The sequence below is a fragment of the Haemorhous mexicanus genome, chromosome 3 (assembly GCF_027477595.1).
Source record: "Haemorhous mexicanus isolate bHaeMex1 chromosome 3, bHaeMex1.pri, whole genome shotgun sequence".
In the NCBI taxonomy this organism is placed as follows: domain Eukaryota; kingdom Metazoa; phylum Chordata; class Aves; order Passeriformes; family Fringillidae; genus Haemorhous; species Haemorhous mexicanus.
The window spans coordinates 34,381,319-34,408,964 of NC_082343.1; the positions used below are offsets into that span (position 1 = coordinate 34,381,319).

The 27,646-nt window shown below is 40.6% G+C and overlaps 1 protein-coding gene across 2 annotated transcripts; it reads left to right on the forward strand.

The window, feature by feature from the left end:
• Window positions 1-26,332, forward strand: ZNF318 (zinc finger protein 318). 2 transcript variants are annotated; one of them, XR_009485740.1, is made up of 11 exons: window positions 1-433; window positions 5,231-5,376; window positions 10,291-10,924; window positions 12,084-13,505; window positions 15,928-16,027; window positions 16,780-17,066; window positions 20,263-20,466; window positions 20,939-21,038; window positions 22,044-22,162; window positions 22,560-25,981; window positions 26,098-26,332. XR_009485740.1 is itself a non-coding variant. In XM_059841304.1 (10 exons), exons 1-10 carry the CDS (start codon window positions 68-70, stop codon window positions 25,299-25,301), a joined length of 6,120 nt encoding a protein of 2,039 aa, XP_059697287.1. In that variant the 5' UTR covers window positions 1-67; the 3' UTR covers window positions 25,302-26,332. The 2 variants fall into 2 exon arrangements, 1 of the variants encoding a protein (XP_059697287.1); XM_059841304.1 differs by having other exon boundaries at window positions 22,560-26,332.
• Window positions 26,333-27,646: the final 1,314 nt, after the last annotated feature.

Consider the following 27,646-nt stretch of genomic DNA (forward strand, 5'->3'; position numbering starts at 1 on the left):
GGAGCGCGCACGCCGTGGGGGGGCCGGCCCGGAGGAGCCGCGGGACCCCCGGTCCGCTGGCGCCATCATGTACCGCTCCAGCAGCGGCCGCTCCGGCCCTTCGTCTTCGTCCTCCTCCCACCGGCTGAAGGAGGGCGGCTCGTCAGCGTCCCGCGCCTCCCGCTTCAGCACATCGGGGCCGGGGCCAGGCCACGGCCGGCCTCCCCCGCCGATGCCCGCCGCCGCTTGCGCCGCCGCCTCGCCGCCGCGCTCCGCTTCGCCCCGTCCGCCGCCGCTTCGCCGCCACCGCTCCCCATCGGGCCACCGCGGGCCCTGTCGCCGGTCCCCGTCGCCGCACCGCAGCCGGAGGTTGCCATCGCCGCCGGGAGGAGCGGGGCTCGGCGGGCCCCGGGGCCGCCGGGGCAGTGAGCACGGAGACGGCGGCAGCAGCCGGGTAAATACTGCCGTGCACCCAGGGGGCTCCGTGCGGGCCCTGCTGCCCGCCTGGGGGGCTGTCAGAGCCCCTAACTCGGCGCGGCCAGGTCCTTGCAGAATTACACCGGCCCCGGGCTCTCACTGTGCTGAGGGAGAGCGGCAATTTCCCCCTATTCCTTATAGAGCCAAATGGGGGGGAAAAAAAATTTCCATTTTAAGTGATGTTTTCCCACTAGTTTCCATTGCATTTTTATTTTTCTTACTGGCCAGAGCCATTTTAGAGAAGGTTAGAAGATGATGCTGTCTTTTCGCTAAGGCAGAGGATGTAATTTCCCTCCATTTAACACATTGGGTTGTGTTAGTACATACATATAGTTTAACTTATGGGAATATAACTTTTTAGACAGCATGTTGAATGGGTACTTTGTCTGAATTCTTCCTGCTCTCACGACGGGCGTACAAAGAGGACTGTTACTGATTTATATCTTCCAGAGGTATTCTTTGGTAGGCACCGCTTTGTAGCTGGGGCTGTGCACAGGGTGTCCCAGTCTTCTCACTTTGTCTTGGCAAAGAATGATTTGGGCATGCGAAGCTCTGTTTTGGTATCTGTGGTGGATGGCATCTTGGATGCAGACACCTTCGTAATAAATCAAAGTGTGAAGGCTTTTTTTTTTTTTTTTTCCGTGAGCGAGATTTGCTCACTTAGGTTTTCTCTCCGTGCTCTTTGGTGCAGCGATTGTCTGGTGCCTCTGAGCTGTGGTGTGCAGTAAGTTCATTGTGCGTTTGTGCTACCGTGAAAGAAATTTCCGTACTGGGGTACCCTAGGCAGTGGCTGCATGGTCACTCAATCCAGGACACATGCAGTTGCGAAGAATGGGGATTGCCCTTTCTCGTGGTGACATAGGTTCTTACCGGATTTCTTTGGAGCTGCAGCCATAGAAGAGCTCACGGGTTATTGTAGTGGCATTAAAATTCAGGTCTTGGTGTTATTTCTTATTGAAAGGTGAGTTGCCCTGGAGATGCAGGAAGATAATGTTGTCTTGGACAGTTAGGCCAAGCCAGGCTACGAAACTTGCCTCTGTCCATTTGTTTTCACGTGGTATTTCACATTTATCTCCATCCTCTTTAGGTTCATGTATGGTACCCTTGCAAATTGCATTACTGATAATATCCACGATGAAAATAAGTAGTTTTTAAAAAGGAAATGTCTTACTGTCTGATTCATGTCAGTTTATGTTGTTGATGGACAGTTGCATGTTAACAACTGATGGGTGGCAACCTGGGATGCAGGACAGAAGTTTCTTAAACTGATTTCATCATCACTCAGTCTCCCATTTCACTGTATCCACGATAGGCTGTGAACCTGTGCTGGCTGTAGCAAAACTTTCGATGCTGACTGTGTTGGTAGTTCAGACTTGGAGAAATTTGATCTAGGAGTTTTGACTAGAAGCCTCCCACTCCCTCTTTGACAGGGGGTGGGAATGCCACCAAAAATGTCCACTTTGCACAAACATTATTTTTGACAAACGCTGCTCTTCTAGTGTTACTTTACACCCTCCTGGCTCAAGTTAAATCAGTCATCTCAGCAAATTGTTACAGATTAATGATTTTTTTTTCTTGCCAGTTCTAAATTCAGAGAAGGATTGAAAAACTATTTATCCTAGAAATTAGGCATTATCAGGTTAGCTAATGCTGTACTGATGAGCCAAATGGATTTTTTGTTTATTTACAGGATTACTGCATTTAAGGAAAGCCCCTCTGTAGGAAGCAATTGTCACAATAAGAGTTCTTGAGAAAATTAAATAGAGTTCTTCAACCTATATTGTGCTGACGCTTGCGTTTGCTAAAGCCCAGTGTAAGTAATTCTTAGAGTGTAATATCCACATTTTTTCCATGGAAGCTTTTGTCCCCCAACAGGTGTTTGACAACTACTTCTTCTTCAAAAGTGATGTTGCAAAGCATAAAATATGTATATAGGTTTGTTTTATTTTTTAGAAGTTCTGTTTACAAAAGCAGTGTTAATTAGAGAAAGGTAAAAGCTGGAATTAGGCTGTCATTTTCCAAAGAGTGGCCCTAATTGTGATGGAAGCAGAGCAGACAGCAGATATGTTGGGTTATCATGACTGGTTAGGGTAAAGTTTTAATAAAATTTTTAGGATTTTATGACTTAAGACCCTCTTTTCTATTCAGAAGCTTGAGAATATGAACTGTGCAGATGTGGGAAGTTACACAAATATATTAGTAAGTGGGATTTTGGAGCTGTCACTGAAAGGACATGAATTCAGAAGCCCGAGGAAGAGGAATTTAGGTTGCAACAAGGAAAGAGGACTTGAAAAGGGAAATATATGCATAAGGATGGAAGATGTAATATGTAGAATGAAGACACTTAGGGGATAAGGGCATGGGGTTGAAATGGAGAAAATGAATTTGAGTACAAGTTCCACGTCATTGTCCCTGTCCTACATATGAATTGAGGTATGAAAACAGCAGCCTCGGAGATTTCTTCCTATTTTTTCTTGTTCCTGGGAGTTGTTTTGGTTTGTTTTTTGTTGTTGTTGGGATTTTTTAAAAATTATTATTATTTGTGAGATGGAGTACATGCACTTCAAGGTTACAGCATTGTTGCACATTTGGTTGTGCATAACTGGGATGCTGGCAGTGGAGCCATGTATTGGATGTTCTAAGTAGGGATGGTGTTAGTTTCTTAATAGCTGAGGAAATCTTTGTGGTGATTGGAAGAATGTGGAGTGACAGCAAAGGTTTAGGGTGAGTACTGAGAAATGTAATGGAGGAGAGGAAGGTCCAGGCTTTACAGTGAGAGATTTTGGCAGACTTTTATTTGTTCTTGCAAGGCTGACACATGCTGCTTTTATTTATCCCTGCTGACCTGCGTGCTTGTTCTTTTTAAAGGTTTGTTGTAGCTTCTTTGGTTTCTTGTAAGAAAATTGGCTGAGATTAGAGGACTGGAGCATGTGGGGTCAACAGAGGATGGAGAAATGACAAGCAGGTATGCAACCTGTTCAGTAATATGGCAGTAGTAACTGTGGTTAGGTGACAGAACAGGAAGGCAGAAAAATGCAGTGCAGTGCGCCCATAGGTATGACTAGTGGTGGTGTTCAGTGCTCCAGATACAAAAACCTTTTAAAAGTGGAACTTCTCCAGTTTAAAAAAAAAAAAAAAAAAAATCATGGAGTTCAAATATTTGCTGCCCTAACTGCTGTCTCTGGGCAATTTGTATAGATCAGTCATAAGCAATCCAAACATCCCAGACATTCTGAATGTAAACTATTTCTTTCCTTTGCCCAGAGTTTGTTCCGAGATGTAATCATCACTTCTCTTTCTTCAGTGGAGGTGGTTGTCATCTGTATGCCCACAGTCTTCATGATGAGAAGATGGCCTTGAAGATAGTAATTTCTTGAGGCAGCCCTCAAAATTCAGTGTTACACTAGACACAAGTTAGAATGTGTTTGTATGAGACGCATGCACCTTGAATATGTTGTATCTCCGCCAGGCTGTTGCAGGATCATATTGTGCTAGATAAGGCAGTTGGTCTTCAGAAGTAATTAAAGAGTGTTCTGATAAATGCTGGGATTCAACTTAATGAACACAGCAAAATCACTAATATGTTACCTTAGATTAAAGCTATATGCACAATGGATTCTAGTGCAGATTTGTACTGCAAGTGAATTTTATTAGGTAAACTTGTAAAAGAATTCTTTTGCTTTTGTTGGATATTATGTACTGTTCCTTTGGTCTCTTGGAGGATTGAGCTGAACTTGGTGCATGCTCTCAGGATGGATGTGGACAATTCAGTGCACCTGCTGCTTGCTACTGCAAGTTTTCAGCAGTAAAAGCAGCGTGCGGTGCATGACTGGTTTGGCAGAACTGAAGCTGGTTCACTGCTTCCTGTTAGGCAGAATCTATATTGTGTATGTTTAAAAAAGCAAATCCAAGTATCTCTGTCTTTAGGCAGTCTCACCTGTTTTTTATGGAACTCCTCTTAACTCTGATCAGTCCTGTATTCCAGTGCTATATTTTAGAATAATGTGAGGCATAACTAGTTAAGCATAATTTACCAGTGATGGTGTTTTGTGTACTGTGTATGTGTACAAAGGAAGGCCTGTGTAGAGGCAATGAGCTCAGGTCTTCTCTGCTGTAGATTTTTCCGAGGTAACTTTATTTAGTTTACTCTGGTTTACCTCTACCAGCTTTAAATAATGGTAATGGGAATTTCAGACACCTGTAGAAGGTGTTTCTAGTGGCATTGGTTTTTAGTATTATGTTGTGCTTATCTGCTGAAAGCAGCATGAGGAGGGGAAAACTGTTAAAAAAAAACATCACTGCTAGGAAAATCTTTGTTTACACTGGTTCATGTTGTTAAAGGGCCAGAAATCCAGACACTTCATTCAGAAATTCCTGGCACTGGTTTTTATGCAATGTTTATTTAGCTGCTTCTTCTCTACAAAGAAAGGAGAACAACAGCAAATTTGGGACTTTGTAACTTTCTCTGTGGTTTTACATCTTCCAAAATGGTGATTTATGAAATGTATTTTTGAGTTAAAAATTTCTAGATAATTTAAATATGGAGCATGTTGTTAGCACCTGGGATGAGAAGTTAAATGCGGTCAATACCCTCCCCTTTCTTTAGTAACTAAATAGAATTGAAGTATTTGAAACAGGTGTTCTTCTAGTTTGATTTTTCAATTGATCCACCCCCCAAGTCAAATTTATTAGGCAGAGCAGAATCACTTTCCTTTCTGTAGCTGAGATTAAAATCCCCTGATTGATGGGCTTGCACTCTTTCTTCAATTTACAGAGGCGCTCTCCGAGTCTCCGCTCTGAGTCTTCCCTGGAACACAGTTTGCGGATTACGGTTGGTAATGACCGCTATTGCATTGGCACGCCGGAGCGAAGGAGGCTGCCTGATAGACTGGGCTCACCAATTGATAACCTGAGTGACAGGTATGATCCTCTGCAGGTGGGGATTCACATGGGTGAAACAGCGTGGGAATGGCTCTGCTGGATGCAATCAAACTTCTCATTAGCCCACTGAATGCCTGGGGTAAGCATGTAGTGATGCTTTCCAGGAATATTCCCCCAGCCTTTGCAAGTTGTGGTACAGAGAATTCCTGAACCAGTCTCTGCCTGTGTAACTCAACAGATACTTCTTTCATTTTGTCAGCTGCTTCTAAATCCCATCTAAACTAAGCGTTCACATCATGTATTGGAGGAGGGAGTGTGATGTCAATCCCTCTGGTGCCTCCTTCCCCTTAAGGGTGGATGTCACATGGAGACACTTCATTTGACATTTCACTGCTTCAGCCACCTTCTGTTCCTTAGTCCTTACTCAAAGGAAGGTTGTTTAGTATAAAGATAGTGTAAAGCTTCAACTTCCTCATTTACTGGGAGGAGTTGCCTACTTTCCTGATTTTTGAGAAGTGTTAGAATTCTCAGGATCCCTTGACTGAAATTGGAGAGAAACAGTTAATAGAGAGAATTCTTTTGCAGTAAAATACTTCACTGCCGTGAACAGTGAAGTGTAAGTATTAGTAGATACAATTAGGAACTCTTTGCCTTCAGTAGGAGAACTGGTATAATCTGGCGAAAGAAAGAAAATCAGAAAACTGTGCAAATAATTCTCTTTGTCTTGAATTGCAAAATTAAAGATGGCACAGCTTGTGCCCCGAAGCATGCAGTTGCACTTTCAGGTCAGGGATAAGCATCCAGCATGGGAAAAACCATTACCACTTCCATTTTTGTTGCAAATATCATCAATTGTTTAAAAAAAAGAGTGAGGGAAGTGAGCAGAATAAATAAATTTCCTGTCTTTCTCAGGTGTAAAGTTAAGTTTTAACAGGTGTGAAAAACCAAATGAGAGTTCGGTTTTTGGTACTGTCACTTTTTTGCCTTTACCTCAGTTCTCCTGGCATCAGTATTTGATTTGTAAATCCCCTGTGCAGTCTGAAATCTTGTAAATCAAATGAGTGTGTATTCTCAGGAAGAATACAGTTTTTGGAAGGAAAAGGAAGTCATATTTTGGGAACTGGCACTTCTCTGGCAAATTAGGAACATTTGAGGGCAGGGGTGGTGTTTGTCCCATTGCTTTATGTTCTCAGGTGAGATTTTAGATTTAACCTCTTCTGTGGTGCTGATGTGTGGTTAGAAGTAACATCAGGTATAGTGCAGTTTATTTAATGTAAGAGTGAGAAATCACAAAAGTTGACTTCTCTATTACAGAACCCATAGATGCGAAACAGAATGGTAAGAATAGACTCCAGAGAAGGTTTAAAAGTGACAGATGAGTTAGAATGAGAAGAAGATAAAGTGAGACCATGTAGACTTTAATCTTTAAGTGACTTCCTTGTATTTGTAGTGTAAGTATGCAAGAACTTAATGTTGTTACATTTGGAGTGTTTTTTTTTTGTCTAATCTGTGCTGGCTGTGCTTTTCTGAGTGATGCCTATTGTCCAGAAGCTTAAAATATGTGACAACCAAGTCACCTGTTAGCTTTTCCTAAATCATCTAGGTACTACTTCTGAATTCTAAGTTTCTTCACTGTTAGCCGTTTTATTTGTTTTCAAAAGACACTTAGTTTTTGATTAAGAACATTGTTTATCAAGAATTTTTCATCATTTATTTTTTCCCTTCCCTGAGAGGCTGCCCTGGTACTGGGACACTGACTTTATGTCTATCACTGGGCTTTAAAATGGTCTTTATTGTTACTGCTTGTATCACACTTTTATTTTGCATGTAGTACATTCTCATTCTAATTAAAAAATCAAAAGAAAAAAGTGTTTCCTAAAGATGTCTTTTCAAATTTTGAAGTAATTGGAGCAAATAATTCTGAATTTAGTTATTCTCAGCTATTTTTGCTAACTACTCTACTTTGATATTTCAAGCAATCACTTTGGCACATTATTCTCTGTAATTTGTAGGGCCTTGGGATGGTAGAGAGGTTCATTAGTTTGTAAAGGAAATAAAATACCAAAGGAAGGAAATCAGGGAGGCTTTTAGAGTCTGCAGGCAGCAGTGGATTTTCAGGATGCCCGAGGAGACTTTCTAATGTGTGTGTTCACATGCAGGTCTGTCCTAAAACATCTGTAAGAGCTTGTCCCATGTTTCTAGGGAAGCTGGTCTCCTGCACATGTCTAAATAGACACACTGAATGCTGCTGAACTGTGTCTTCAAGGTCACCAAAGCAGCTTTGGTTTCCTGCTTGAACCAATAAGTATTTTATTTGTCTTCCAGAATCTCAGTCTGTCAAAGTGAAAAATAAATCCTTTTCTCTCTCCCCATCTTCCATCTGTCCGGCTCTCAGTATTTTAAAGACATTCTACTACTGTCTGAGCTGGCACAAGCTCTAGAGAGCATCCCACCAATTCTTTCATCTGAGGTTAATACAAAAGATAGACCGAATCACTGCAGAGACTTGGTCTGCATTAGGCTGTGTTCTGAAATAGCGTTTTTTGGCATGATATCAAGAGTAACAGTTGGCTGGAATATGAACAGCTCATCTGACTCCCTATTCAAAGACTGTGTATTAAAATGGAGTCCTGTTGATTGCTGACAGCAGAATACCACTATTTATTTCTATTTCTGTGTATGTGAATAAGCATGCCAAAAAGTAAATTACCTCTACACTAGTTGTAGGTCTCTGAGGCATCATGTGTGTGTAGCCTGTGGTTTGTTTTCCATCTCTGAAACTGCAAATTCCAGTGATTCATGGATTCTTGTTGGTGAAGGAATTGGGATGGTCACAGTGGTACCACCTTGTATCCTCTCTTGAGGATGCAGTAGCTAGTAGTGGACATCACTGGCTGAAAGCATGCAAACAAATTAAGAGGGATGTAACTCTAGTGGACTGTATGCAGAGAAAACGTGTTTCAAAGAATCCTGTAAGGCAAGTAATCATTTTTCCCACAGCTGTATTTACTTTTCAGGTTTTAAATTTGCATTTTAGTTGTTCAAAGTGTATTTGGAATGTCTTGCTAATTTTAAATACAGTAGATTTGCTGTTCCTTTTTTTCCAAAGTATGATTAAAAATTCCTGTGCTTTGTCACTGCAGTCAGTTTGAATTGTAGGCGACAGCTGCCAGACATGGATCTAAATAATTTTATTTGCACCAAAATCAGCTGAAGGTATATGGTGAAGCACATCTGTTACTCCATCAGGTGTGTTTATGCAGCTTGTACAGGTTTAGCAGGCTCTCAGAAAACGTGCCATTGGGAATAGACATACCTTTATGTAGGTTGTGAAAACAACATTTCTTTATGAAATTTGATTTAGCTATTTGTAGATGTTTTTGTGTTTTTGGAGGAGGTGGATACGTGTAGTTTGCTGAAAACTGGAAAGATACCATGTAGTACAATGTGTACAGATGCATGCCAGATTTGTTTTATAAGGTGTGTTGGACTGATAAAGTATCTAATAAATACTTTGCAATGATGCAAGGTAAAGTGAAATTTTATGTTGATTTTATTCTTAAATATGCATGTTTAAACTATGAAAATACCCAGGAAAAAGACCTTGTCTGTGCATCTCTGCTATTCTTTAGTTTGTTGTGAAAAACTGGGGCTGTAATTTATTTGCAGATTTTTTTGAAGATGTCTTCTGGCATGACTTGATTTGTACCTTCTCAAATCTATGGAGGGACCTTTTGGAGTAGGAGGAGGTGTTTTTTCTGTATTCAGGCCATTATACATAGTTTATCTCTAATTGATTCACTCAGGAAAGAGTCTTCTATCTCATTGATGTCACTTAGGGAGCACATTTCCTTTCTTGGACAATCTTGCTAGACTTTGAAATACCAATAAGTAAAACCAGCAGCTGGTAACTTTTAAAGTGGTTTGGTTTGTTTCTGCCTTATCTAAAGAAAAGTCACAGAAAAGTTTTTAGGCATCAAGAAAAATGCCTTAGTCAAAACAGTACCCCTAATTGTAGGTGTCTGTAGGAATTGGTCCAAAAGTAGATACTCTAAGAGAAGAACCTGGTTATTTTGATGTTGTGACAGTTGCACGTCCACTATGTGTTATAATGCAGGGGCTGGCACAGAAGAATGGTACAATTACACCTTATCTCCTTGGTTTATAGATACCAGAAACTGTGCTTCTTTTTAGTTATGGGGTTCATGTGATTAGTGACAGTGGAATTGGTGGAATTGAAGGAATGAGAGACACAGAAGGAAGAGGCTGTTCTGGTGCGTGTGGAGGTATCTCCTGTCTCACACTGGCTTGTTCCTAGTATAGTCTGATTTCTGAAGAGAGGACACATCTTCAGGCTGCGGGAAGGAGCCCGGAGGTGCTTGGTTTATAGATACCAGAAACTGTGCTTCTTTTTAGTTATGGGGCTCATGTGATGAGTGTCAGTGCTGTCTGCATATCTGTTGCAAAAGAAAATGTTAGTAGAATTTGTGGTCCTTGTCCACAGCTGAAGATAAAAAGAGGATCTGGTTGCATTTGCCAGTGTGAAACTGAATTATACCTTGAATAATTAATAGGAAATCTGACCTTGGCATCTGACCGGGAGAGGCGAGGAGAGGGATTGTGGTCTGAAACGTGATAGTAAGGGTTTTTTAAAACATGTAGTCTCTGACATTCACAGAAACAAATCCATCCTATCAGTTTTTCAAGGCTCTAATTCCTCTGTATGAGTTGAATTGTTCATGTCACTGTGTTTGCAGGTAACTTCCTAGGAGGGATGTACAGCAACATTAAAAATAATTCTCCCTCTCTACCCTGCATTTTGAGTACATAAAGTGTTGGTTCTGTTATTAAGGGAGATGTTATTTTGAAACTGGTTTGGAAATTTCTTACCCTTGGGTAGGAGTAAGACTTTGTTTAATCTGGTTCAAATACTTCTGTGTTTCTCTCACATAGGGATGATGTGGCTGATGGTCCGATATTCACTAGAGGCCTCGCGTGTCCTCGCGGCCTTGAGAGGTACCCAGCGCATGAAGATCAGCCTTCGAGTCCCTTCATCCCGAGGCATGATGAAGACTACCGCAGCCGAGATGTTTTCCTCCACCGCTCAGATTACAGCCCACACTATGGCCGTCGGGAGGAGCTGCCTCGTGGATCTGACAGAGATGGTGACAAACTGAGGAGATCCCCTTACCCACTGAGGGCAGAGGAGAGGGGCCGGGAAATAAAGCGTCCGCGGTATGAAAAGGATGAGAAGATGCATGGTGTGAGTGCAGAGCATCAGGGTTTCTCATCGGGGACACGAAACTACCGCAGGCGAAGCCGCAGCCGTAGCAGAAGCCTGAGCCCGTCATACCTGAATGAAGAATTTCGAGAGCTTGACCGTGCCAGGAGGAAAAGAGAAGAGGAAGAGCGCAGCAGAAACTTGAATCATGATGTTTCGGGCACTGGCTACACAATCCCTGGCTTGACTAACACATTACAGACTTCTGAGCCTCGGTATCCGTATAGGCCTGAAGAAATCCCACCCATGCCCAAAAAATCTATTTTGAAGAAACGAGTAGAGATGGAAGTAGAGTCTGCTGTTCAGGTTTGGTCTCTGTGTGTCTGTCTGTGTGCTTCTACTTTCCAAAACAGTTACTTCATGATACAGAATGTTAGTTTGATTTCCAAAATAGGAAGGCCAAATGTTTGTTTCCCTTTCCTTAAGAGGACAGGTATCTTTCTGCAGGGCGGTGTAAGTTTGAAGTGCATTAGAAACTTTAGGTGGCTATGGCATTTAATCAGGAATCGTATATATATGTGTATATATATATACACACACACACACACACACATATATATATATATATATATATACATATATATACACACACACACACACACATATATATATATATATATATATAAATCTGAGACAGAGTAAAATGTCATTGTGGAAATTCTACCCATGATGCAGAGATCTGGGCCAGCTTTCAAAGAAAAACTGGCTCTCATAGTACCACAGGCAGTCAGGATATTGATTGAAGCTCTTCTCCTGTAGCAGTGTCTCTTTCTTGTTTCTTTATAGACTTAGAGAACTGCCTAATGCTTCTTCAGTACCTCTGTTTGAAAACAACTTTTAAATGTCCTGATTTTTTCCCCTTTGAGCTATAGGCTGGGATCAACTGACTTTTTGTGTTTTAACACATCACTTTGATTTGCCTGTTTTACTGGTCAGTGTTGATTTGATAGTGACATATTTTTACTGGTCAGTGTTGATTTGATAGTGACATATTTATCTCAGGAGTGCTCAGATACTGAGCATCCCATTCCATACCTATTACTGGAAATGCTATTTAATATGGCATTAATTATGAATATCTGAAGAAGTGACTGAGAATAACCTCAATGCAGTAGTTTTTATCTGACTTAAGGTAGTGAAATCCTGTGTGACTATGACTAAACTCAAAGCATATCCAAAATGATGTAACAGGGTTTCAATTTTAAAATTTCAGTTCCTATGCCTTCAAAAAGTTTGAAATATAATTGTGATTTTGTGTGTTCTCTGAGATAAGCATTCATTGTTGGACATGGCATTCCAGAATCATCGGGCAACTTGGTTTGTAATCTTCTGTCTTCTCTTTCAACTGCATATTGTCTCTTCTAACACTTTTATTCAGCTGTGAACTCAAGGAGAAACGAACACGTTCCTTTGTTCTGTGAGGTGCATAGTGCCTTAGAAGTAAATAGTATCTTCTCTCTTTCAGCCCGAGGACTTTTCAAGCAGTCCAGCCCCCAGCAAGGATCTTCCTCTTCTTTCTAGTCAGTCTTCTTTGCCCCAGAGCAACAACGTAGCTCCTTTTGCTTCTGAAGTGGAAAACTTTCTCAAACGGTTTAATCAAGGCTCTCTTGTGGAGGCTTCAGACAAGGAGTTGCATGAAGGTTTGTGTGAGTGGAACCCACTCTCTGGGCCTCCCAAAGACACTTTGATGTTTGAAGAGAAGTTCGGAAGCTTCTTAAGTCACAAAGAAAAGGTAGAACCCAACTCAGAGCCCACCGATCGCCATACTGACTTCCTGCTGCCTCATGAGAGGGCCAGTCAGGATGGCAGTGGTTTCTCCCGAATTCTGGGCATGATGGCTGATTCTGTCAGTGCTCAGGAGAAGAGGAGGCGTAGCTTTCCTGACATTGAGGACGAAGAGAAATTTCTTTATGGTGATGAGGATGAAGAGACCAAAATTGAATCTCTCCCCATAGAGAAGCCCCCAGTGAATTGTGGCAATGAGATAATAATACAGAAAATGAGCCCACCTCCTTCTCCTGCTCCAGCTGTCAAGATGGATCCTTTAGAAGAGCCAAATGCAGAGTACGCAAAAATCCACGACTTGCTCAAAACCATTGGACTTGACATTGGTGTGGCTGAAATTGGCAAACTTGCTGTTCGTACCCAGGAACGCCTTCATGGCAAAAAGCTGGCGTCTCGTTCTCCGGATCGCCGCTCCACAGAGGCTCGCAGGCTGGACGCTTGGGAGCTGCGCCGCAGCCGCAGTGACACTCGTTCTCCTGAGTCGGGCCAGCAGCGTTCAGCGTCACCTCCAGGCTCCTTCCCGCAGCCTAAAGACGCGTCCTCTCTTCAGAAATCAGACTATTCTAAGAACAAGCCAGTGGGACAGGAGATACCTCCACACGCACCAGAACAGCCTCTTCCTTCTGTGTCTCTCATTCCTTCAATTCCACCAACTCCTGCTAGTTTGCCACCTACACCTACTTCTGTTTCCCAATACCAAATTCCCAACTATTCCCACTACACTGCTGCTCAAATGCCCCAAAACTATCCCCCTCCCACAATGGCTCCTCCAGGATATGATGCATATGGTCACTATATGGCATATGCAGCCCCTGGCTGGCCCATGTACCCCCCTGCCCAGCAGCCTAATCCTACGCTACCAGAAGCTCATGGTCTTCTTACTATGGCCATGTCAGCAAACCCCACACGTCCCAATCTCCGGGTGATTGAGACAGTCTCTCTGGGAAAGGATGTCCCTGATGTAAAAAGAGATGGTTCTGTGCTCGTTCAAGTCCCTACCACTCCTCATTCCAAAGCACCCCTTCGTCTGTCTTCACACCCTCTGAAAAATACCACAGAAAGGATGTCGGATGAAAAAAATCGGGCGGCTCAAAAGCAGAAGGTATGTTGGGTATTCTGATACTTCAGAATGTGTTTGATTGCATGATGGGTGGGGTGGAAGCTTTTTCTCTAAAGGTGCACCCTTTCTTTTTTTTTTTCTGAGTTGCTCCAGTTTAAAAATAATTTGACCTAGTTTTCTTCTGTTAAAGATTCCTAAGCATTTTCTGTATTATTCTGTGACACCTGTAAAAAAATGGATGTGGAATCTCCCAAAGTTGCATGCCATTGGCTATGGCAGAACAGATGAAATCAAAAACAAAGTTGAATTTCTTTGAACCAGCCAAAATCTTAGAGAGAAAACACATGGTGGCCAGAGCTTGGCTTTATTCTGCTGAGATTTAGATATTGAAATACCTGAAGATATCTGGGGATATGTAAAAATCTGAAGGGACAGTGTAAAGAAAATTAAATGCTTTTTTTACTGATGTTCAGTGGCAGAACAAGAGGCCACTGAAACACAGGAGGCTCCATCTGGACATGCTACATTGTACAAAATACCACAGTTATACTTGTATTAGACATTCTTTAATACGTACTAAAGGGTATATTCACCATCATATACAATCTTCCCTCTACATTTATATTAATTCTCTTACAAAAATCACAAAATTAGAAGAATTTAGGGGAAACTACTTGGAGGCTCTGACACCAGTTCAGGTCATATGTGTTAGTGTTTTCCTCTTCTTATTATCTTGGTTTGTACAATAATTTGAGAGTAGTGGGGAAGAATGTTTTAAAATAGGAAACTGTAGTTACACAACTGTCAAAGAACCGGCTGATTGCCAAAAGTTGTTTGAGTTTTCAGACTGGTGTCCCCTTAGTCTTTGTTGTTAAAATAAGGGCATGGAATTATTTGGGTATGAGGGGACAAATAAAAATCATCTCTTTCCAACCCCACTGCTACAGACAGGAACACATTCCACTAGACCAGATTGCTAAGAGCCCCATCGAACCTGGCCTTGAAGACTTCAGGGCTAGAGAGTCCACAGTCTGTGTGGGCAACATGTTTCCATGCCTCACCATCCACCTTGTAAAGAGATGCTTCATTTATCTCTAGTTTAAATCTACCCTCTTTTAGTTTGAAACTGTTGTCACTTTTCCTGTGACTACAGACTTTGGTAAAATATCTGTACCCATTTTTCTTTCAAACCCCCTTTAGCTATTGAGGTTGCAATATCATCTTTTATTATAAGAGCTTTTTCTTAACTTGTATGAAGTGCTACATCAGCAAATAAGGGAGCTTCCACTTCTTGCAGAAATAATAATTTCTTCAGCTGGCACAGCTGAAATTTTGTTCTTAATGAAATTTAGTGCTTTTGGAGGAGCTCTCTTGGCTAAAGGTGTGTGCTTTTCTCCTGCCAGACATACCTTGGTAGCTCATCTGTGCATCTTGTTAGAACTTCTAAGGGTTTGTCTGCACTACAGAATCTTTGTCTAGGGCTTAGTCCACTGTTTTTTTGCTGGGATGGTTTGGAGTATAAAAATTTGAATGTTCCACTTGATGCCCCCATACTGCAGAAAACTCAGAAGGAGAGAATGGTGCTTTGATGATTAAAAAACCAGCATACAAAGCCAAAATAATAATAAAAAAACTTCTTAAGTTGTTTAAGATGTAGCTTAACTATGTTGGTAGAACTGCTTCAGGTAGGATTCAAAGATCCTGCCAACATTGATGTTGCTGTCATAGAAGTGATTGTCTAGGGAAGTCAAGATGACTTGTTTATTAAGGGAGAAGTCTGTAGTAGGCTTTAAGAGCCTTGTGAAGGTAAAAAAATTGGGCTTTGTCTCTTGACAAATGAAGCTGGAAAAGAAGCAGAAAGAACTTTTCAGGTTTCATTTTAGCATATTGCTTTGTTTCCTTCCATGAGAATCAGTGAAAACCAGTGAAAAAAGCATTTGTGAGCTCCTCACGCCACAGTTTTTACCTTATTGAACAAGAAACAAATTTCATCCTGATGTTTTATGTCAGATTGAAGCAAAACCTAACTAACAGCTAAAATGAACCAGAGTCAAAGCAGGAGGCAAGGTGAAGGGCTATGTAGGCTGATGGAACATGCTAAGCTGTAGAGATTCTGCATGAGTTTTGAACAGCCATTTGTCATTAGTCTTGATTAGCCCTGTAGAAAATAGCCAGCTGAGCCTAGGGGCCTTGGGAAGTGCTGCAACAAACAGAGCAGTTTAGAGGAATGCACTGCCCAAAAGAAAAAAAAATTGCCTACAAACTGTGTTGAAGCATGACCACACAATACAGTTACTTTCAGATACAGAGGGAGAGGTATATTTATTGTGTTAAAATACTCAAGAACGTTTTGGGAATAGGGAGCAGTGTTTTGTGTCTGGAAAGCTGAGGTCTTCCTGTTATTCTTGCAAGACGGTTTGACTTGGGAAGAGAAGAAAATCCAGACACCTTCCAATTTATTTAGGTGATAGAAGAGAGAGAAAAACTGAAGACTGATCGAGAAGCACGGCAGAAGAAGCTTTACTATCTCAAGACTGAATTGGACAGGCTTCGTAAACAGCAAGGTAAAGTGCATTACCACCCTACCATCCCCTGCTTCTTTTTTCTCCCCCGTTGGGATGTGCCACAAGTCCTGGTGTCTAACAGGAGAAGGAGAGCCAAAATAAGAATTGTCCATAATGTATTTTCATACTCCTGGCAATGCACAACTCTTGAAAAAGCAGTGACCTAGTTACTATATTAAGATCAATTGCATCAAAATTTGAGCAGACAGTTGCTCTTGCATCTTCTTGGCTTGATAAGCTAAAGGAATTGTACTTTATGCATTTTAGTGCTTCTTTAAAAGAAGTGAGAAGTAGTGATTGAAGATGTTATTGTGCCTTTCAATTTTTCATGAATCCTATCTGGAGATGAAAAGTCCTCTCTCAAGAGAGCTAATTTTTTGTGTCTTTAAAACTTGTTTGGTCTGAGTAAATACTTAATTCCCTCACCTTTGGAAAATGATACTTTCAGGTTAAAATAGGCAATTTAACTTTTGCTTGTTTTGTCACACAGGGAAATAGTGATTATAAATTGATACTCTGGAGGATTATGGTGCCTCTCTTAGGGTGTATGTTATGGTAATCCTTATGGAGGCACATCATGTAGATTTAGTGTTGCTGTACCTGAGAGTCAATTTCATCTTTACAACTTTATAGTGAAGATTTAGCCATAAGATTTTGTATTAGCATTTTACTTGTTACTGGAATTATTGTACAGATCTAAAGTCAGTTTTCCTGTTGCCTATCTGACTCTTCTGCTTCCTTGATTGGCTCAGGCGAGATGTTGAGGAAAAAACGTCGTGAGAAGGATGGACACAAAGACCCCTTGTTGGTTGAGGTGAACAGACTACAAGAGAATATTATGAAGGAGATTGCAGAGCTGCATAAAGAATCTGATGCAGCTGACAAGAAGCAGTCTGAGCTTGACAAAGTAGCACAAATCCTGGGGATTAACATATTTGAAAAACCCCGGAAACCATCTGTGGAAAGTAAAGATTCCTCGGAAAAGAGCAGCAAGTCAGAAAATGCAAAAGGTGTAGAGAAAACATCTTCCTCCAACAAGGTAAAGTCTTAAAGTTTGTGTGCTAATGATTTTCCCACTAAGAGAAGAGGGCACTGGGCAGACAGCTGGTCCCAGACATTTACTAAAGGATCATTTGATGTCATTTGTTACCACATCTCATACACTGGCTTTGATGGTGCATGCAGGTGAGAGTCGATGTATCAGTGTGTATAATGTCCCTCGGGTTTTGTGCAGTTCAGCACCATTTACTGTTCTTTATCTTGGTATCACTGAGGTGTTGGTTGGATTGAACAGTATCGTGAGTGTGTGTAGCTGTTTGGTCTCAATACCATGCCAGGAGGACAGACTTTTTTTTTTTTTCTCTACAAAATTTCTGTCATGGCCTTTCAAACCATGTTTATAGGAGTGTTTATAGCAGCAAAGCTCTCTGAAAGTTGGGAGCATGTTGGTCTTCTCACTGGGTAATGATAGTAACAAATCACAGGACTTAAAGATGATGGTCAGCGTAAGATGTTTTTTATGTACACATGTTCTCCCTTCAGAAATGTCAGTATGCATCAGTATGGTCTCTCTGGTGTGGTCTGTACTACTCTGGGCTGGATGTACCAGAACAGGCTTACTGCATTCCAGAAGATAGTTTTCCTTTGAAAGTCAGATGGATACTACCATCTGAAAGGTTATGCTTGTATCCAGGAAATCAATTATCCTGCTTTTCAGATGTTTATTCAAATATGTAACAGAAATAGCTAATGGGAAATTATAGATTAATTTTGTGTAGATCTTAGCATATATATTTTTTGCAGAGAGGAAAATATTAGTAGGGTAAGAGGTATAAGGAAAACTGAAATGGCACCTCATCAATTTATCTGAAGGGAGGATGTCAAGAGCATGGAGCCAGGTTCTTCTTCTCAGTGGTGCTGAACAATATGACAGGAGACAATGGGCAGAAACTGATGCACAGGAAGTTCCAGCTGAATGTGAGGAAGAACTTCTTCACTGTGTGGGTGACTGAGCACTTGAACAGATTGCCCAGAGAGGTTGTGGAATCTTTCTCACTGGAGATATTCCAGTACCATCTGGACACAATCCTGTGCCATGTGCTCTGGGATGACCCTGCTTGAGCACGGGGGTTGGACCAGATGACCCACTGTAGTCCCTTCCAACCTGACCCATTTTGTGATTCTGTATTTCCTCCAAAGCCACTCAAATCTGTTTATCCTGTAAATTTTTCCTTATGCTTTATTGTGGTCTGAGAACTCATTAGGTGTCTTTAATTTAAAGACTTGCTTTTGGTTTTTTTGTTGTTTCTTGAAACATCTCTGAAGTTTACTGTTCGCTTACTTTAGCAAATCGTTTGCTTCAGTCACCACTTCATAAAACTAAAGTAGGCAAAAATGTTTGTTAAGTCCTACATTGCTTTAAGTTATATTGTTTTCTTTTCTTGAGATATGGCACGTGTGAATATATTTCTCATTATTTTAATTTGCATTGTCTGTGACATCCAAACCCGTAATGACTTGATCTCCTTTTCATCATTCCTTATTTTAACATGGAAAATTGTGAGTTCCTGGACAGGAACATTTAATATTTTCATACAAATGTAGGCACACAGGACATGGCCTTCAGCCTCTACAATTCAAGTTGTAGTTCTGGTTAACTTTTTCTCATTAAAAGAAAGATGGTGCTGGCCTTTCAACACTGAGGTTGGTTGACTGTGCCAGCCTGAGGGCAAAAGCCTTTGCCTTTCTGCTTATTTGCAAGGCACCTTGTGGTCCCTTGCTGCTGACCCTGTGTCTGTGTGTTGTGGTTACACAGTCAATGCAGAGGTGAAGCCAGGTGATCTGTGCTAAACAGACAGATCACCCTGTCTGGGCTCTAAATAGTAGCAAATGATAAAGGCATCTTTGAGCTGGGGTAATGCACAAACTGTTGAGAGTGGGTTGTTACCTGTCTATCTGAGAAGTATTGTCTTTTTAAAGTTTTGATTGAGATAGTATTTTTGTAGGTTTATGTCTATAAATAACATAAACTTTGATGCTTGTGTGACATTGTGAACATCCTTCCATACACCTCCTGCAGATCATAAGCTGATCTCATTGTTCAAGAGAATGTCTGCTATGTTCTTGCTGACAGAATACATGCAAATATTCCTGGGGTCACTTCTTATTCTGCTACCAAGAACTAGATTATATTGGGATATGGATATCTGTGGGGTGCATAGTGGCCTGGCTGTCTCTTCATTCTTTGATTTACAGTACATGTTGTGGGGGGTGGTGTTAAGGAATTTAAAGTAAGGCAGGTGTTATTTGACAATTTTGAATCTGCTTAAATAAATTTGTTCAGTGCTGGTAGTGAATAAGTTGGAAATCATGCAACCAACTCGAGTCTGCTAAATTAACATGCTGTTCTTTCCAGACTGCTATGCAAGATGATAACATGATGGACTTTATGCCATTGAAAATGTAACTCAGAACTCAAAATACATCTAGTACTATTGCAACCTAAATTACCAGGGCTCATTCATGGTATATTTCAGGTAATATTTGTTTTGCTAAAAGTTTAGTTTAGTGTTAATTTTGGATAGAGTCCTGAAATGTCTGTATATCACTGTATGGCGTCTTTCTATACAGATCAATGTAAGTGCAAGCATCACATGTTTAAATCACAAGATCCTTCACCCTATATGCTTAGGTAATTAACAAAACACCATCTTTCTTTTATTATTAAACAATAAGTTTTCTGGAGAGTTTAGGAACACTCAGATAATCTGATAAAACTGATGGAGTTAAATACTTTTAGTCACCTGATTTTTGCTTCCTTTTCCATTCTGCTTTCATCCAAACTACTTTTACAGTAACTTCTGAATGCCTCTAGGGGAACTCTGAGGTCTTCTGGGCACTGTTTGGCTAGTATGGTAAATTGGAACTGTTATGTGAAACCAATAAAGTGGGAAGGGTGCATGCCCCAGGGAATTTGTTCATTTGGTTCCTTGATTACCTGCAACCATCCAGCCATTACATCTGGGACCCTTATTGGAATCTTCACTGCAGCCAGGCAGCATCTTAGTCGGCAATACCAGCTCTCTGAAACAGTGGAATTAACCTGGGCGCTGAAAAGCAGGTGATACATTTTTTTTTTTGTGTGTATGGCTTCTGCTGGAGGCAGGTTCTGAATTCTAGAGCATTTTGTCTGTCCTGCCTTGTCTTAGAGAAGTGTTTCCTTCTGTTCAATTTAGGAATCAAAAACTACTAATGAAAAATCGAGAGGTAGAAGCCCGAAGGCAGCAGAATCCTCTTCACAGTCCTCCAAACATCCTTTCCAGTTGGCCAATATTTATGAATATTATGATGCAGGGAACCACTGGTGCAAAGACTGCAATACCATCTGCGGGACCATGTTTGACTTTTTCACACACATGCATAATAAGAAACACAGACAGGTATGTTGCAGGCTTCCTTCACTAAGTGCATTTCATATTGCTATGAATATTAACACTAAAACATACATCACAGAACTACATTTTACAAGAGAACCTGAAGTAATTACGAACCCAAGAAGTAACTTATCAAATTCTATCCCCCTAATGTTGGACTTGAGCAGTTGTACAGCTACTGGTGTATTCCAAATAGTGTAAATGGGGCCTGTGTTCAGTTTGCTCGGGTTTGCCACTTGTGTTTCACATGTTTACCTGTTCTTTGCAGTCATTTACATTTTACACTTTTCACAGGTTATTTTGTCATTGTAAATTGCAAAGTGGGAGGGAAAAGAGAGGAAAATAAGTTGTTGTAAATATTTGCACGTTGATTTTAATGTTCAGTGTTCTAAAAGGATATTAAAAAGGAAAAAGACAAGTTTACTTGCCTTGCTAGTGTAATATATGAGCCTATATACCTCTGTCACTGTGCAAATAGACCCTGGATCCTTACAACAGACCTTGGGCTTCGAAGACCCAGAGCGAGACCAAACAAGAGTCCATAAAACGCATTGATAAGATAACAGTTCCTGCCAAAGGTATGTTAATTTTTATTAACTTGGCTATCATTCCTCTTTGCCCTTCAGCAAGTCCCACTTGCTCAGAGAAAGGAATTTTCAAAACTTTACCTTGGTATAGGAGCACATATTGATACTATATTATTAGGAAAAAGGCAAATTATTTAGTTTCTCAACTGTTCTTGTGTAAAAGGTCTTGAAGCGAGAGTGTAGGAAAAGTGTGGTTTCTTCTCTTTTTAGAGATTAGTTTTTTATTTTGGATACCAGCTGTCTTTCAGTGTAGTTCTGCAGTAATTTTTGCCAACATACTAGAATTCAGAGCATGACCACAATAGCTGGCAATATTTGGGTAGCTCTTGCACAGTATTCCACACAGTCTTACAGCAGACTTTTCCATTCAGTACATTTTTAGCAGAGGTCTCCCTGAAAATTGACCGATGAGTACTTGTTATAGTGCAGATACAGAGAATCTGAGACAGACATATGGAAGGAGCTGTAACTGAGTTGAAAAGGAATATAGGATTTAAAATATGAATGTCTAAAAGGCCTGCCAGTGATCAACTCATTTTATTAATCTGTTACGTATTTCTAGTTGTGCCTACTAAAGAAGAATCTGTAGTGTCTTCGACAACTGTAGCAGATTCTGTAGGCACAAGGATGCAATCTTGCTGAACTTCAACGAAAATATTTGTGTTCCGTTTATAAACCAGGTTTTTAGTATTTGAGCAGACTGTACCAGAAAGATGGAAAGTAGATGAAGGCTGTAGGAAATGTTAACCTACTTGAATACTCGATTACCTTAATATGATGAAGAGCACTTAAATCTTGAACCATAGTAATAAACTTCTTCACTTTGCATGTTTGTTCCTGGTAGTAGTGGTTCTTATGTAACTGTAAGGAGAGCAGCATTAACTGTTCCAAAAAGAACATTACTGGAGGTTTTGCTGTTGTTCTTTGATCAACTTTGTTAAGAGCTTGGCATTTCTTAGGTTTTGTTTTCCTGATAATTTTCTTTGGCCTTTTCAGGCTCTGAGTTTCTGATTCCCATCACTGGATATTATTGCCAGCTCTGTCATGAATTTTTTGGAGATCAGATCTCAGCAGAGCAGCATGTGAAAAGTCATCCCCACAATGAGAAGTATAAGGTTGGTAACTGATGTACTAGGAAAGAGACATTCCCTACCTTAGCTTCTGCTTGTTCTGTCTTCCTTTCCTGAAGAATGACATTTAAATCCTTGGAGTATATGTATTTGGTTATCTTCACTACATTCTACTGAACTAAATAAGCAGAACTTCCCTCTGCACCAGTACATTGAGATATTTTATCTGCATGAAGCTGAAACAGTGTCTACTGTAAAGTGACAGCACTGCTGCAAGCAGTTTGTAATACCGCAGTTTCTTGGTAGGAAAAAGTTCCCTGTTCTCTTACTGTTGAGATGGCACTTACTGAGCAAGTCAGAATTATCAGAGAGTTGCCTTTATTTATTTATTTTTCATGGAAATGAAAAATGGTGGCTAAGATGTTGCTGTTTATTTCCACAGAAATACATAGATGAAAACCCACTCTATGAAGAGAGGCGAAATCTAGACCGTCAAGCTGGATTGGCTGTAGTTCTGGAGACAGAGCGCAGGCGGCAAAACGAGCTGAAACGGAAACTGGTTGAGAAACAGAAGGAAGAAAAGGATGAGAAAACCCCAAAAATAATAAAGAAGGAGGAAGTAAAGAGCATCCCAGAGTCAGGAGAAGGGAATAATGAAACTCAAGGCAAAACAGATTCTTCTGGGCGAAAAATGGGTATTACGGTAAAGCTAAAGAAGGAAGAGAAGACAGAGGAGAAGAAAGAAGAAAAGAAAGAGGAATTGAAAAAGGAATCACCAAGCCAGACCTCCTTTGGGAAATTCAGCTGGAAAAAGACTGAGAGAGAGGATAAAACCCCAGGAGCTGTTGCAAAGGAAGAGAATACAGAAGGAAACAAAGAGGAGAACAAGTGTCAGCCTGTGAAATCCCATATCAAGCCCATTGAAATCAAGCTATCTGGAAAAACTGTTATTCCACACACTAGCCCATGGATACCAGTTGTTTCCACACCGACACCAACAAAAATTCTCCCCAATCTACCAGTCCCCACCATGATTTTCAGGAAGTCTAATACTGCAACGGTTAGTAAACCACCACCTTTGAACACCTTTTTATCCATAAAATCCTCTGGAACTACCACCAAACCACTGCCAGTGGTAAAAGAAACAAATGCAGATCTTCTACTGCCTCCAGATATCATATCAAAAGCTTTTGGAGGAGAAGAAGTAATTTTAAAAGGCTCAGAGGAGGATTTGAAAGCCGCAGAAAAAAACGAGTCTTCTCAGACTGCGGATAGACCACCTCCACCTCCTCCTCCCCCAGCAGTCCAGCCAGCAGCTCTCATCCCCGCAGATGAAGTAGCTCCAGGTGTATCTGAAAGTGAACAGACAATGTTGGCAATGCCTGTGAGACCACCACCACCTTCAACTGCTTTCAGTGAACAAGCAAAAAAGATAGAGAAACGAAATTCTTGCTTGGCCACAGCCAATGCTAAAGATCTCTATGATATTTTCTACAGTAGTGGTGGAAAGGGTTCAGCTGACAGCAAGCTTGCAAGTTCTGCGCTTCCAAATGGAGAAAACCCTAACATAACAAAACCTGCAGATTTATCTGCAAGTCACAGAACAGATAGTAGCTCATCCTCGTTGAAAGAGGATTCTGAGACTGTGGATTCCTCACAGTGTAATAAAGTGACAGGGAGTTTAGTTCCTGTTGAAAATCGGGCTGAAATGAACAAGAAATCACTTCAGCCTCACCTATCAGAACTGTCAGTCACAGAATTACCAGGAAAAAACCCTGTTTCTGGTATCCAGATGACTGCAGAAATTGGACTTGTTGATACAAGAGGTGGAGAGCAGGCAAGCGGTCTGGAATTCTGTGATCTACAGAAAACTGAGGTCCAAGAGAAGGTTGGACAGGAAGATGGAAATAAAACTCCAGTTACAAACACAAATGTTCCAGGTACCTTGGGGACAGAGACAAAAGACTGGGAAATAAAAGCAGTAAAGCCTAAGCGTAGTCTACACGCAAAGACTTTGTTACCAGAGACACAGAACGAAATTAAAAGTTTGGGAAATTCCCATTTGGTAAAGTTAAATGATAACTGTAGAACTCACTCAGAAACTGATAGTCCAGACTTGCTCTGGGACACTTCCAGAACTAGTAATGGAAAAGAACAGATAGTCACTACTCATTCTTGTTCTGAAAGTAGGAGGGATCTATCAAATACTCCAAATCCAGAAATAAAATCTAGTTCTAATGAGGTTGATGCTTCGGAATTGACAGAGGGACAGACAGAAACTAAAAGTACCCTATTAAAAGCTCAAGAAAAAGTTCAGCCTAAACCTTCAGGCCATGCAGTGTTAGATAACCAAACCCAGAAGCAGGGCGTTGAACGGTTAGTCAATACCTGCTCGAACATCGTTGAACTCAGATCCAATCTAGAATTAGTAGCTGAAAATGAAAAAAAGTCATCAGGACACACTGGATCTGATGCAAGATTAGATAATTTTCTTTTCAAGAGACCATCAGAGGATGTGAAACACATGAAGACTCCCTCCCAGAAAACAGAGCTTGAGTTGAAAAGCACTGATTTCAGTCTGGGAGACAATAAGGTAAAACATGAATGTTTCAGCATCCTTTCAGAAGGACTTTTAAAGGAAAATACAGAAGAAGTCACAAAAATAGAAACTATTGCGTCCATTAGGCTAGAGTCCAGTAAACTTAAAAAACTGGGCATTGAAAGAACAGTGAATGAAGCAGAGATTACTGATTTTACTACATTGACTTCTGATAGTTGTGAAGATAAAATTTGCACACGGATTTCTCAGAAGCCTATGCTGCAGCCTGGATCACAGACCTCAAATAGTGACACTACAGAAGTGGTCATGCCAGTTCTAGAAATGCAGGGCATTTCTCCCACGTCTGAGATACTTGTGCAAGTGAAGGAGAGCAAAGGTGGCACTGTTGAAATGCTGTCTCTGAGTTGTGACAGAGGCAGCACAGAAAGTCAGGCTTCTGGGTGCATGGAAACTTTAATGCCTGGGCTCAAAGAAACACATGGGCAAGTGGGTGGCTCAGGAGGCAAGGGAATGTGCACCATCCAGAGCAAGAAGACTGAGCAAACAGAAGCTCCTGACAGTAGTTTGGAAGCTACAATGAAATCAGGAATTGCTGAAAGCATAGCAGAAAGCCCAGTGGGTTGAAGTAAACCCAGCCAATCCCAATATTTGAGGAGCCAGAGCTGGGATTATGTATATGGTTTTTGTTTGTTTTTCTTTTTGTTCCAGCTGAGAGTTTTGGGTGTATTTTGCATTCTGTGGTAGGACTTGACTAAAGTGAAACGTAAATCATCAGAAGGCAGTCACGTACTTTATTCTGTACATAATTAATTGTGTAAAATGTTTTTTCATGTGAATTTTGTTGCCAATTTCTTTTCTACACTCTGCTATTAAAATGGAATCTCGTTTATAATGCGTACGTCTTCTTTATTTTGGGGGCTTTTATTCTTTGACCAGTCCTGGTCAAAGATTTCCAGCTCACCCAGTTTGTGTCAGTAGCACCCTGAGTAGCCCAGCTGCTGAGACAAGCTCAGGAACAGCAATTTAGAACTGAGGAAATGGAGACTTGCAGAAGAACTAAAACAGAAAATTTCTTTGAACTGTAATGCATGGGTTTGTTTTCTTTTGCTGTTTGAAATGCAAGAGTGTGTTTAGAGTTGATTTTATTTGTCTGTTTATCTGTCTCTGTGCTTTGTAATTACTGTTGTATTACATCTGTACTTAAGGTGTTTCACTGTATTGTATAAGCACATGTATGGATGCCACATCACTAAGCAAGGGGAGAAAATCTGTCCCGACTGGCTTTTGGAGAAGAAAACTAATCGGTAAGGCTCTGTGGCCTGACACCTGGACCAGACATATTGAGGTCACTTAGGTGATTTGAAATGGGCTTTCTTTCATTTTATTGTGATCCAGTAACTATTTGTGTTAAATCATTTAGCAGCTGACCAGCTCTGAAGAAGTAGAAGATCAGAACCCTGGTGTCAGGAACTGGACTCGCTTCATGTGATACAGACACATGCATGCCTACCCTGAATGGTCCTTGAACTATTGAGTGTGATGGTTCTCATTTGTATAGCTTGTTAAAGACTAAAGTATTAAATGTGTTTCCTTGGATAAATATAACATTTTTATTTGTAAATTGTTTAAAAAAATAAACATATGGAGGTCAACAAGGCTTTCTTCTTGGTTTTCTTTTTTTCCTTAACTCAGTAAAAGTGGTTTTTTTTCTGTTAGTTTCTGACTCCTGTAGTAGTTGATAAAGTTGAGAAACTGTAGAGGATGAAGATACTCAACAGCCTGCTCAGTAAAAACCAGTTTATACCCAGCTGAAGTCAATGGAAGAGCTTCTATCAACATCATCAGTGGAAGTCTGTTTGAAGTCCTGAACCCTGTGTAAAACCAGAGGTGGGGCATCAGGGAGGGACCCCAGCAGAGCTTGAATTTCTGTAATCACTACCTGCACATGGACCTCTGGAGAAGGCAAAATCACCATTTGTCTTCGTTTTCCATGACTGTGTGTGAGGAAGGTATGAAATGTTTCTCAGAGTCTTATGGTGTTATCATACAAGAAATGTAAGAACTGTCTAAGCTGAATTTGCAAATCTAGTATAAATGGTCAAGTCAACAGTAAAAAGGTAATTAAGAAGGGAAGAAAGTTTTGAGAAATTCTCTCTGAGCTGGTTTTATGATGTCAAGCATTACTGCATTGAATATAGGAAATCTTTGTTAGTAATTTTGCCCTACTTTCATCAGATAGCTGATTGACTGTCAAAACCAAAGCAAGCAAGGTTTGACATGCTTTGATAGTTTAAAATGGAGTTGGGTAATGAGTAGAGATTGCTTAAATCCTGATTTATAAAAAAGTCCTTTGTAGTTGCTTCTTGGTTTTCTCCTGTATTTTTTATCATATACTTGAGTTTGTTTGTTTACATTTGACAGATAAATTTTCCCCATGTTTTCTTTCCAATTTTTTCAGTAAAGTGCTTGGTCTCTTGTAAATCCTCAGAGGAAGAGGAGAATTGATTTTCTTACCTGCCTTGTATTGAGAGATATAAGTGCAGGGAAGGGAAATATTAAAAGGAAGGCCGAATTTTTCTAGAGTTCTGCACTTTAGACAGTGCTTTTTTGAAATACACACATGCTTTCTGATTAGTTTCCTTCTGCAGATTGGTTTTCATGAAGGTTTCAGTGCATACAGTTTCAAACAGTAATCTGGACAGTGTTCTTCAGACAACCATATTTAATGCTGTGTTATCTGTGTGGAACTTAATTTTAAAAAATTAACTTTGTTTTTGGGGAAAGGACACTATAATTCTGTTATCCTTGTTCTGTGCTCTACAGTTGCTTCTACAAGTAGTGGTTGGGGTCAGCTGAATGTGGCTGGCCATGAATGGAGAGGAGCTAACACCAAGGGCAAGCAAGAACTTTGCAAAGGAGAAACTGGAAGTTGTTACCCCATATATATCTAAAGCTTTCCAGAATCTGAA